We start from the raw sequence: 13,666 nt of genomic DNA, 5'->3' as shown, positions 1-13,666 counted from the left end.
TCCCTGTGGATGCCATTTTTGTCTCAAGATGATAAACTAAATTACACCTTCAATTTATATAACAATACCTACCTTTTAGTAATAGAGCAAATTTGGCCAAAATAAGTCAAAAGTTATAGCAGAATAAACAAGTAAACTAAATCTGGCAAGTGGTTGGGTAAAAAACATCATTTACATACCAAGATTATAATTTTTCTTTATAGTAAGTGACAATCATATAGCAAGGTACTAAAAAAAGTTCACCATGAGTTAACCATAGCAGAGGATTTCTGATAACAAATCAATAAAATAATATTATCATTGGCCAGGAATTAATTAGAAACCCAAGTAAAAATCCCATGATGAAGTTCAAAAGCTCCACAAATTATTTTTGGTAGTACAACAATGCTATTATAAATACACGGCTCTAAATTGCAAACAGTTTGCAAGAGGTGGAGAAAGAAGAGAGCTGACACCGAGTCTTCCTAAAATAAAATAACAAAAATTACTCACATCCTGAACCATCATTTTGGCACTTAATCATATGTTGCCCTATACTGTGACATGCTTATTTGAGGTCTTCTTTTAGAATATTATTTAACATACTTTAAAACACTCTTTAAGGGTAAGGTCCACTTCTTTTGCAATTCATCCTCTCCCCTACCCAAACTGATAACCCAGTAAGATCCTCAACATAGAAACCACATGAATCAAAAAGAAGTGCTGTTTGTCTAGAAGAAAAAGAAAGCATCACAGGCATTCCTTTACTGAAATCCTGCATCTTTATATGTCCTGGCTCAGTTTTAGTAGATACTATAAAGTTTTTAAAAAGAGTTCAGGTAAGAGAGCGGTGTTCTGAGGGTCGGAAAAAGCTAAATACATGAGAAAAGAACAAAAAGAATCTAGCCACAAATGAACACTGACACGAAAGTCAGACCTGTGCTCTAGTTTAGACTCTTAACATTTATTTAGCTGTGCAACTTTGGATGAGTCATTTTTTTCTGGGCTTCAATTTGTTCTTCAAAATGAGGGAGTTAGTTCTCTTAGTTGCAACCTAGCTCTAAATGTCTATTCTTCCAGTCAGAGAAAGTGCTATCTCTTCTCTAAAATTAAAAACTCCAACTACCTATTAGATTCCATCCCTTCAAAGACCTAACAGATTTTGAAAGGAATAAAATGCCCAATAATGCTCACAAGCACCATCCTTTTCCACTAGAGACTACTTAGCTTCTGCTTTTAAACACGTATGGTTCTCCACAACCATTAAAAATGTGTCATTTATTTAACTAAGCTGCTCCCATTTTCTTACTTTTCCATCTACTTTTTGCCTTCCTGACAATCTGGCTTCCATTCCCAATTACTTCAAACTCCAATCCCTCTCAACACCAAACTATGAAATTTTTATTACGAAAACCTTCCCACTTCTTGACCCCTCAATATATTCCCTAAGGTTCAGTTCTCAACTCCTCTCTTTCCCTATCAAAGCTCATCCTTTCAAATTACTTAGATCTCAAATGTATCTCTCAAAATCAAAGTCCATACTCTAAACTGCTGAATAGTATATTCCTACTTAAATGTTTTGCTGCAATCCTAATCTCAACAATTCTAAAATGGAAATCACTCTCATACTCAGTTCTGGATGAGGAAAGCCACATTTGTGCTTACATAAATTGTATATTGTACTCAGTTTAGTAAAAAAAATTAAATAAAATCAAGTCCTGATGAGGGCCTGCAGTAGATTAAGTAGAAAGATGAAGATAAAAAGATGGATGCAAAAAAAACCCCAAGCCCCAAAACTTGAAAGAATGGTACAGATATGAAGGATGAAGAAGTTAATTTTAAAGTTTATAAATATTGAGAAAGGGAAGTGTTAATTCAGCAAGCCAATAATTTAAGAACAGACCATTCAAAACCAACATAATTCCCTCTCTGGACAGACTTAATAGAGAGGTGATCAGCGAGATGCCGTACTCTGACAAAGTTCCACATGCTATAATTGTGGACAATATAGGAAGTAATGTGGCCTAGACAGTATAATTTGGAATTGTCCAAATAATTAGATTCAAAAGTGGTCATTAACATACTGATGCCAACTTCGAGGGCCCCAGGAAACCCTTTCTTAGAGGCCCTATGCTGTTCAGCATTTTTAACAAGGACTTAGATAAAGACTTAAGAGTAAACTCATTAATTTCAAAAAATGACACAAAGCTGGGATGGCCAGTTAATCCACAGGATGAGTTCAAGAAGGCAAGAAGACCTTTGTTATGACAAAATTATCAAAGTATTTGAAAAACTGTTATATGGAGGAGAGAGATTAAACTTGTTTTACTTGGCCACACAGAGCAGAACTCAAAGCAATGGAATGGTTTTGAAATAGATCTAGATTTAATACAAGCAAAAACTTCCCATCAATTAGAACTTTCTCAAGGGGGGGAGATATGTTCCCCATCACTGGAAGTCTTCAAACAAAAATTGAGATGCCTACTTCTCAGAAATGTAGAGGGACTTCCTGTTCAAGCAGACTGGATTAAATGACCTCCAAGATCCCTGACTTCTCAATTCTGAGATTTTGTGACTAGATCAACAAAGCTAGAAGATGAAAATTATTTATAGAACATGTTTTTGTAATAATGTTATTGATGTAATGTATTCTAAACACAATCAGAATCTCATTTTAATAAATACCACTTTCAAAGTCTGGTCTATATAAGGTGGTTATTTCCAAGCCCTGGCCCATAGAAAATGGTTTCATGCAGACACAACAGGTTTTAACAGTTATGAGTTGTTCACACGGACGTCAATCTCGATGATAAAATACAAGGGTAAGTATAGTAACGATCATCTCTGTATTCCCACACAGTGGCTGATATAACTGTTGCACTCAAATCATCGATGACATGCTTTATTGCAATGAGGCATTTTTCGAAACACTGTTGTTTGTCCCCCCATCTCCACAAATGGAGTGGAAAGCGGAAGGAAAGGAGGAGGTAATGTTCTTTTCTAACTCTGATTTAGTGTTTCCAGCCTATACTTTCCAAAAATCTTTTCTTAGTTACTTTGAGAGGGAGTGGTAAAGGAGGGGGAGGGGGGGAGAGGGAGAAAGAAAGAGAGAGAGAGAAAGAGAAAGAGAGAGAGAGAGAGAGAGAGCGCACACTTGAACTAATAAGAAGTAAAGTGAATAAGGAGAAAATAATGCTCAAGTTCACTGTGGCTCACTATAGACTCATTCATTCGATTTTTCAGACTTAGATGCTATGCTAAATGTCTAAATGTTAAGTTTTGTTTAAATGTTTCCCTCCTCCACAACAGTTCAGAAGGGAGCCTCAATACATACTTCCTCAGAGTTCTATAATAACAGTCCCCCACAGGAACTTAAATTGAGACCAATGCTACACCAAACCCCTCTATGGGGTGATGTCACTTCAATAAATGCACATACAGAAATGGCTTCAATTTCTCTAAAAGTAATTTGGCAAACACACAGCTTTTAATATTATTCCACTATTAAATATATCAACTCATCCTATTATTTCAAATTTTCAAATACAAAGTTCTTATGTCAATACTTCAAAACTGATTTTTTTTATGTTGGTATTTCCTTCACTGTCACAGATCACAAACCCTTTGCAAGCTTGTAGATGGTCTTCAAGAAATGCCGTAGCTGGGAAATTCCTGATCCTATAGCCAAACTAGTAACAAATCTCTCCAAACTTAGCTAGGCTGTACTCACAGACTTCACAGGTTGCTAGAACCAGCCAGAGCATGTGCGCCACTGGCATAGTCTTTGTGACTTAAGGAACACACCTCTTTGTCACAATGAGGTATTCGAATAGGACCTTAATGAAAAGAAAATTTCAAAAGATACATAAATTCTGAAAAACCTGTATTTTTTAGATAAAAAGTTTTGTCCTTTCCACTTCAATCATCAAAATAGAAAGAATAGAGGAAAAATGATTCATAGATCGCATGGGTCTACAATGGAGCAGTGCAATGCACATGAATGAGTCATATACTAAAACTGACCCAGACCATAAACATTATAAATCTAGCATGAAGAGACAGACTGGCAATTATTTAATTTAAGTGCCACAGACAGTCAATCTGGGTGACTACAGTTGTATATGCCTATCTTACTAAGTTTTTAAAAAGTAGTTTTAAAGGACTGTAGCTTCTTTTCTGTCCATTCTAAATTTGTGTAAGTATAAATAGCAAAGCGTTTTAAAGTCAAAATATGTATTATAACTTAACAATGCAAAAATTTTCAAAGCCTCTGCTTCTAACCCAAACAACTTACTACTGCCACCACTTAACCCAAAAGTGTTCTCTTGTTCTCTCTCTCTCTCTCATTCATTCTCTCTCTCAAGTTACACCTCCCTCTGCCCCTCAACTCTCACAGCAGAAAAAATTCCTACTATAATTAGTACTACAATTACATCAACTATACTACAGGTCAAATAGGCTTTTGTGGTCCACTCTATGCAGCAAAATGAGAACATTATTTCTAATCCATTCTGACCTTCAAGAATAAAGTACTCATTCTACAGTGGGGATTACTGTACTGACAAAAAGCCCAAATTCTTGGAAGTTCATTACCTTTATTCTCTTAGAGGAAAACCAAAAGTCTAGGAGGTTAATTAACTTGCCCAAGTTCAGGTGGCCGTTTAATTGACAGCACACACCGAACTAAAAGTAAGGATAATTTCACTTCTGGCACAAACTAGATCTGTAACCTTAGGATAAACCATTTAACTGTACTGAGTCTTAGTTTATCAATCTATTTGAAAGGTAGGGAAATTTAAGTGAAAATAAGATACTTTTCTGATACTTATCTGTAAGATAAGGAAATTCTCAAGAAGGTAAAGGGAGAGGAGGAGTGAAGATCAGAAGGACATCTAAAACCAAAACCTCCTGAATTAAAACTTTAAAATAGAACATCTACTTCACTAAAGAAACCCAAGAACACAAGGAGATAGTATTAAATTCTTATACAACTAGGTTTCGGTGAAGTACCAAGTAAAAATCAGCACACCAGATGTGAAAATAAATCCTGAAAATACTTTGAGGTTCCTCAACATCTCATGAAACATTAGGTCTCTCCATTATATATAATCACTTTTAAAGACTATGCAGAACTGAGCCATTCCGCAACCAAAGAATTAGCTAGTCTCAAGGGTCCCTTCGGCTTGCCTTCCTTCTTCTCTCCACTGCAATTAAAATCACAGTTCACTGTTCCACTGAAACAAAATACACAGCTGAAGCCTTAGTACTTCAGTGTAAAATACTGTAATGTCACACCACACATAACATCACGATATTGTACTATATCCCAGATCTGTTTCCAATCTACCCTCACACAAAGCCTATCACTAAGTTATTTGTACCAAATCTGGAAACTTAAAAGAAGTCAAGATACAAAATTTCCTCTTTAAGGCATGACATTTAGAAAGATACATACTCAGTCACAGGTAGTTCCTGAACAAATGGATAGCATGTAGTTGCGAAGTTAGGGAAGACACATGCGTCTGAGGATTCTGACCATGCCACATTAAGCACAGCATATTTTGGGACAAACGGTTTGACATCTGCTGATAACTTGATGCCGCCCTGAGGAAAAAAAGGGGGGTTTTGGCTACATGCATTCTGAAATCAACTGAAAAAACACACATACAAAAAACCCTCAAAGAGATCAAATACTACAAGGGTACTGCTGATGTGCTGCTAAAACACATTATTGACCAAACTTTTTTTCCCCTCTATATTTTCTATTAAGTGTAATTGTGAAATATAAGTATCACTTAAGAATTCATGGGGAAAAAAGGTTAACATTTTGATCGTGATTCAATAAAGTAGGAGAAGAAGGAATCAGGGAAATGCAACTTAAAAGACATATATTTTCAATCTGCTATGACTTGGTCAGCCAGAAGTTTGTTTCTCTGCTTCATTTTCAAACCTGGGAAAAGATACATTCATCTCTCATTTTTGGTTGTAAAGAATGACTATGAAGGAATGATAGTTCACTCTGAAAGTTAAAAGTACATATGATAAATTAATAAGAATGCACTCAAACATATGCAAAAATTTATCATAAAAATGTTAAAAAAAAAAAAGCTTAAATGCTAACTTTCTGCTTAGTGATCTGTTCATGTCCCTTAATGATCACAAGATCTGCTGAATATAAGTGTCATGCTTTGTGAAAACTCTAAATTACCATTTTCCCCTTAAATATGGACATATCTGAAACATTAAAATTCCTATTCTTGCACGATAATATTCTATGCAATTCCATAAACAGTACAACTTCTAGGTTTATTCTCTTGTTTAAAGAGTTTTTTCCACAACTGCCGTTGCTGACTTTTAGAAATATCAGTATAGGAAAATATTTCAATCAATTCACTCAGGTTTTAGTCAAGCTAACCCCCTCCCTCCCGCCCCCCCTCTCAAAAAACACCCCCCAAACAAAACACAAAATCCAGGGCACCATCTAGTGGTTAGAGTTAATCTCAAATACATTTTTAAAGCCTTAAAAATGAAAACTTTGGGAAATTTTTATAAATTAATCACTTTTTTTCTTTGAAGTTCTAAATCCTTGCAGAATTTCATTCATTCTTATGAAATGTCTGATTTCATTTCCCCTAATGAGCAAACTTCATCTACCCTGAAATTTATGCTCTGGATTACAGAGCGGGCCAGGGCACTGAAACGTTAAGTGATTTGCCCAAGGTAACAAAGCCAGCATGCGCCAGAAGCAACATCTGAATTCAGGGCTTCCCGATTGCAAGCTCTCAACCTGAGCACAGCAGCCGTCACTATTCGCTCTGTTACGATTAAAACAACGCTAAATGCCGGGAAAGTTGTTCGATTTTTGTTGTTGTTGTTGACTCCCGGCCTCGGACTATAACGCAACTAACATTTACTATTATCATCCCGGTCTTAGAATATAAAGTCATAGGATGACATGAGTAAGTATTCAGATGCGTCACCAATTTGTTTTTATCGAGCAAAAATATAATAGATTGTTAAAGGGCTGGTGGCAGCATCAGTATGCCCTTAGGAGACTTAGGTCCGTGGTCACGTCAAAGTTTTTGTTTTTAATTGAGTAGAGAACAAACATAAAAGAGTAAGGCCGCGTAGGCGAACACACAGAGCCCAGGGGAATCTCAAGGCCCCGGGACAGGCCGGGGCCAACGAAGACACTCGGTTTCCGGGTCGGTGAGACAGGAGAGACCGGCGTCAGCCCCGCACCCCACGGGGCCCGGACTAGAGGAGCTTTGGGACGGGGGGGCGGGGGGGGGGGCGCGCCGAAAGTCGCCAAGGAGGCCGCAGTCGGCTTCCTCTTCTCCCCGCAAGCAGCCTTGGCCGGGGTGGACAAGTAGGGTGTTCAGACCCAAACCTACGGAACGTCAGCTCTCTGGGAGGTCCGGTCTCCCGGGGCTAACGGGCAGCCAAATGCCCTCTCTCCCGCCCTTACCTCCTTAGCGGGCTCCCTCTTCCCCTCCGAGGCCATGGCGGAGGAGGGGTGAGGGAAGGCTGCTCCCCAGGGGAACCCGCAGAGGAGCAAAGACACCTTCCCTCCTCCTTCCTCCTCCTCCGCCTTCGCTTTTCCTTTTTCCTCCGACGCGAGGAAAGTGCGTCACAGAAGCGCGACTCACGTATCTTCTGGTTTGCTCGCCCTCTGCGCGCTTGCGCACTTCGCCCGAGGCGGGGTGCACGTGGACTGGGCGCACGTGGTCTGTCCGCAGTTTGTTACTTAAGAGCAGCGTTGGCCTCTTCCAGGAGAACCAAGAACTCCTGGGTGTTGTCGCCCACGCGCTGTAAAATCCGCTGATAGTTCTTAACCTCACAAATCAATTATTTTAAAAAGTATCGATCTTTTTATTTTTACTTCCCCTTTATTTCCAAATACAGGGGGTCCTCAGAGGTTTGAGCTAGTGTGTGTGTGTAAAAATTGACCTGCAAGTTCCCTGTATCAGTTGAATCATAGATCCAGTCAGTAATGATGAAAATAACAGGGTCCCCAAATGACCTGGCAGACATGGATGGGTTATCAAACAGCATCCCTGAGGCAGAAGTGAAATCACAAAATCGCAGATCCATGAGAGTAGGAGTAAAAGCTGAGCAGCCCACTGAATACAGTGTTAGACTCAAGAAATAATCTGGGTTCAGATTCACTCCTGACGCTGTTTCTGTGACAGAAAATTACTTAACCACCATCTGCCTTAGGCAACTCAGAAACACTCTGCAAAATTTCAGAGTTCTATGGGACCAACCATGCCTTAAATACAGTAGAATCCCCTCAACAACACAACTGAAAAGTGGTTATCTAGTCTTTTTCCTTATGGGAACTTACTACCTCTGCCTTGTGGAGGCAGTCTAGCCTACTTTTGAGTAGCATTGAAATTATGAAGGAGTAACAACCACTAGTGAGAAACTGGCTGGCCATAAAGTCCCCTGGGATTTGACGGTCTTTCCAGTTTGTAGAAGGGAAACAAACACAAGATCAGCCACCTCCCACCAGCTACGGGGCAGAAGTTTTCACCTAGGACAACATCATTAGAATTGAGGGGCTCTCCGGGAGGACAAAGAGAGAAGGTGTATCAGTAAGGCAAAATTCACAACTTTGAGGATGACCATGAACACACCTGAATGGTTCGGATTCACAAAGTATGAAAAATTCTCTATGAAGAAAGCAGAGGAAGTATAACATTTATTTAGACTCCAGAGGATAAAATCCCAAGACCAATAACCCCAATTCGATATAGTAACAATTATATTCCAAAACCAGTAAGCCCACCTCAAAGTAGCAATAAGGAAATTATAACAGTATTATAGCAAGGAACCAAGTCACCCTGTAATCTTCCCCCTTGCTAGAGCTTTCCTGTAAACAATTACTCATGAATCAAAACTCTCTGCTCATCACTCTCTTCCGCTGCTCTCAGTTCTGTCCCTCTTCAATCCTGGTTCTCACACTCTGGGCTCTCCTTATATACAGTCCAAGCCAGCATCTGATTGGCTAGAACTCAGGTCTCTGATTGGCTGAATTTATGATTGACCTTCTGCACATACCAATGGCTCTGGTCTTAGCAACTCCCCTTAGCGCCCTGAGGGCCTCAGGCCCAAATGGGCTTAGTACCTAGTAAGTTGAGGCTTTAGGCCTACTTACAAACAAAGATACAATCAAGCTTTCCCACCTAGCCCCACCTGAGGCCTATTAAATTGGTGGGGAAGATCTGTGATCATATTAATACCACAGAAGGGAGAGCTAGTCCCATAGAGACAGAGTAACCAGGGTGGCAAAATCTGCCACATCTGCAGTTCCCTTTTTTCAGACTGAGAGGGGTGCATGTAGCAAGGCTGTCTACATCTCCCCCTCAGGGCTCTAGGGGTGTCCCTGATGGGCAATGGGGTGGCTTTCTATAATGATAATGACTTAATCATACATTCTAGTGTATTCTTCCCACTGTTAGCCACTAGTCATTAGTGCTCCAGTTTTATTTAACCAATTCACAAGAAGAGAGATATGGCAAGAAAAGAAGTTGCAAAATACTCCCAACACCAATGTGTGGGACAACAGACCACTGACTCAAATAAAAACACAGAGGTGACTTGGCTTTCTCAAGGTAGAAACAAAACAAGCTTTATTTGAGCAAGTCTCGCAAGAACTGGGCATCTCCCACTACCAGGGCGGAGAAGGTAGTGAAGAGAGGCAAGGGGGAGAGGGTAGGCAAGGGGATATATAACCTCCTACAAACAATTCTAAGAAATCCCACCCCCAGAGGCTGGACCCCTGTCCCTATTTGCAGGGACAGGTGGCCTCACAATCTAACCCAGAATAAGTTACCCAATACCAGCACAGAAACTACAGAATTACCGTATAGGGAAATTTTAATGTTAAGATGGCGGTTTGTGAGTAGGCTAGGGAAGGGGGAGAGGGGGAGACCACCTGATTTCCCTGAAATCATATGATTTACAGGAAAACGAAACTTAGGCCTAGTGAGGTCTACATCCTAACTAAATTTGTACTATTTGAGTATCACCTTGCCTAAGTTATTCATAGGGAAGCTTTCACAATCTTGTATCCCACACACCAAGGACACACTCTCCCCTATATTACCTCAGTCCCTGGGGAGAATGGATTCAACCTAATAGCACATGCAGCAAAGGGGAAATTCACTATTTCTGGTTGTTGAAAATCCTTTTCTCCCCTTATGGGATGTTCAAGAAGTTCCCCTTGGGAATTGCGTGCCTTCTTTTATGGGATCCTTGTAGAGCCATGAATTTACCTTTACACATCATATCCAGTTACTGCTTCTGTCCTAGGGAAAGATACTAGGACATGGATGGGAAGTTCAAAATTTTCTGGACCCTTCAATGTTTGAAAGGCTCCTATGACCAAAATGGGGCATGGGAGAAGGAAATACAGGCCAAGGCTAAAGTCAAAACCTGTCCTCTCACAAGGGGTTCCTCCTTAGGGGTTTTATTGAAACTCTATACTCCAACCTCTGGAATGACTGGTTCTCAACTAGCTTGACATTTTGTAGATGACCCTGAAGATATGATCAAGTTTCCTCATCCTACTAAATAAGCCTCCTGTACAAAATCATTGCAATTCCAAGGATTTTTTGAACTTAATCTAGCGTAAATAATGTACTAATGACAATATTTAATCCTAGCACCTAGGTCATGTGAACAACAAGATGGAGGACTAGACATTTTCTCTGATCCCTATAACCTTTCAAACTTCTTCAAAACAGAAATTATGCACCGAAGATAAATCAGCGCTAGCTGTCTTCATGGTTCAGGACACCCAGAATCCAAAAGGAGGTTTAAAAAAATCCCCAAACCCATGAACCCGTGATGCTCACTGACCCAGAGGTCACTCGGCACCTTCCCCCCCCATCCCTCCACCCCCCACCAACCTTCTACACTACTGGCAGGGAAACTGTACTTGCAGTCCCAAGGACATGACAGAAGCTTTAGTCCCTTCTCCCTGTTTCCAGTACTGCAGAGACCCTAGCTGCAGGCTGCAGAGATCTGCCCTGGCTTCAACAGCCAGCCAGGTGACTGCAGCCCCTCAGAAACTAAAACCTGCCAAGGGGCCATGACTCTGTAGTGCCGTCGCTGAAAATCTCCAAACTTCAGGCTGTAGGCCAAAGAACTAAGGAACAGAGGAAGTGAAACAGGGTACCAGGACGGGACACTGTGTATGTGTAGGGAGGGGATGCTGTGCAGTATTTCCACCGAGCCTGAGGGATAGAGCACAGCATACAGTTCTGACCACCTAAAAGTTAGTTGGGGCAGACATCTTGGCTGATGAACATTGAATCATGAGAAGAGGTTGAGACACTTTGAGATCCAGTCCTCAAGAAAACCACAGTCAGAGGGGAGGGAATCAGAAAGTGAGCAGTAGGAAAGATAAAGTGGAAAAAAAAGACTAAAATTACCAAAGATTTCAGTAAAAAGACAACTCAAAAACTTTGAATATAAAAAGATAAATCAACAGAAAAAAAAATATAACAATAGAAGGAAATGTGAGTTAAGACATCTTGAAAAAACACTGCAAAACAAAGGAAAAAGATCCAATACTTAATGAGAGAGAGGGCTTGTGGAATTTGAGAACATGGAACCACAACACTGTTCTGAGTGCTTCCAAAGAGAAATGAGAATTATGAGAGGAGAATTTACCTAAACCGCAAAAATGATGGGCAAAACCAAAAACTGGGGTCTGCCATGGCAAACCTCACCAAAGAAACAAAAGAGAAATGATAAGTTGGGAATACAAATGCACAGAAGTGGAAGAAAATCTAGAAGGGAAGGAAAAAACCAATACACTCACTATGGAAGCAAAACACACGGATCTGAAAGACAGGATTTGTAACGAACAGGACCAGTTGAAGGGGAGAAGGGGGAATCTACTTTACTGACAGAGGGGAAAAATGTGTGTGTGTGTGTGTGTGTGTGTGTGTGTGTGTGTGTGTGTGTGTGAATTACATAACCAGATAAAAACAGGAGAGAAAAAAGGATGAGGGGAAGAGTGCCAGTGGGAACAGGGCCACATTAAAAAAAAAGATTAAAATAAAACAACTAAAGGAACATAATGCTGTGTTTGGGGGGACGGGACGGGGGGAATCACAACTTAAAAATACAAACTTTGATATTACAGAAAGATGGAAGAAAATGGAAACCTAACTCATAACTTTAAATGTATGGATTAAACAATCTAGTAAAATAAAAACAAGGTGACAGATGGGTTAAGAAAACAAAACCATACTGTTGCTTACAAGAAATATTAAAAAAAAAGACATACACAAAATAAAACCAAGGATGGAAAAAATATATTATGTATCAAGTGTATCCAAAAAAGTAGGAATTGCCATCATGCTATCTGACAAAGCAAGAACAAACATTCAAAAAATAAAGAGAAACAAAGAAACTCTATTATGCCAAAAGGAACCATAGACAAATAATAATAATAAACTTGTGTGCTCCAAATATGTTAGTATCTAAATTCATAAGGGAAACACCTAAGCTTCAAGGAGACATAAAAAGTAACAAAAAAGTGACAGGCAACTTCAATCTCTCTCTCTCTCTCTCTCTCTCTCTCTCTCTCTCAATCTCTCTCTCTCTCTAATTTCGAATAAGTCTAACAGAAAGATAAACCAAAGGAAAAACACAGAACCGAACAAATTGCTAGAGAAACTAGGGTTAAAAGAATATACGTCTTAGCACCATATGAAACTTTACAAAAATTGACCATGCGTACAGAGATATTGCAAACATAAAGGGGGGACATAGTTAATACATCATTTATAGACCATATAGCAATAAAAATAGAAACTGATTTATGGACCACAAACAAGAGATACAGACCGAAATGAAAAATGAACAATGTAGTCTTAAATAATGAGTGGGTCAAAAAGCAAATCATAGAAACAATAACTATCTGAAAAATGATAATAATAAAGCAACATACCAAATTTTCTGGGATTGAGCTAAAGCAGTTCTTGGTGGCGGGAATCATCTTTATAAACATACATTAGCAAAATAGATATAAAAAGGATTAATGAACTGAATGAGTTTTTTAAAAAATTAGAAAACCAACAAATAAATAAACCTAAAATAAACATGAGAGGAGATATTAAAAAAATTAGAGGGGAAATAGATGAATTGGAAACAAAAAAACCCAAAGAAATTATAAATAAAACTATAAGTTGGTTCTTTGAAAAAACATAACAATTAATAAATTCTTACCTAACTGGATTAAAAAGAATTAGAAAATCAAATCAATAAATAGCAAATAAGCAGGGAAGACAGATATTACTTATATTAAGGAAAGATCCAATTGTTCCTATGTTTTCTGGTGTTTTTGACAGGAATAGGTGTTGCATCTCTGAAAAAGCTTTTTTGGCTTCTGTTCACACCAGTTTTCTGTACACTAAGCTGAGAGGTGCTACTTTCTTTGTTGGCCACATGCATGTCATAAAGGGAGGATTTCCTGTTGTCTAATTCCATGCCCTCTTGCACCCATCATACACACAGTCTGTCTCTGCATCCCTCTCCGTGTGCATGTGTGCGTGTGCGTGCGTGTGTGTATGTGTGTGTATGTAACTTGTAACTTAATGGAATAAAGGGGGATGGAAAAGAGGGGAAAGACTACTCAAATGGCTGCAGAGACAGGCTGCAGTGACAA

The 13,666-nt window shown here is 39.2% G+C and overlaps 1 protein-coding gene across 2 annotated transcripts in view; it reads right to left on the bottom strand.

Moving 5' to 3' along the window:
* The window catches only part of SECISBP2 (SECIS binding protein 2), a 67,440-nt gene extending 59,840 nt beyond the window's left edge, over positions 1-7,600 (bottom strand). The window contains exons 1-2 of one of the 2 annotated variants that reach the window (XM_036740935.1): positions 7,448-7,600; positions 5,435-5,583 (exon numbers count right to left, since the gene is read on the bottom strand). In XM_036740935.1, coding sequence (XP_036596830.1) covers positions 5,435-5,583; positions 7,448-7,483 — 185 coding nt within the window. In that variant the 5' untranslated portion in view covers positions 7,484-7,600. The remainder of the gene's footprint in view (positions 1-5,434; positions 5,584-7,447) is intronic. The other variant, XM_036740936.1, reaches the window with a different exon arrangement.
* Between the last annotated feature and the right edge of the window lie 6,066 nt (positions 7,601-13,666).

Source organism: Trichosurus vulpecula, chromosome 1 (assembly GCF_011100635.1).
Source record: "Trichosurus vulpecula isolate mTriVul1 chromosome 1, mTriVul1.pri, whole genome shotgun sequence".
Lineage (NCBI taxonomy): Eukaryota > Metazoa > Chordata > Mammalia > Diprotodontia > Phalangeridae > Trichosurus > Trichosurus vulpecula.
The sequence above is the reverse complement of the archived record's forward strand: the minus strand, read 5'-3'. Positions and strand labels throughout refer to the sequence as shown.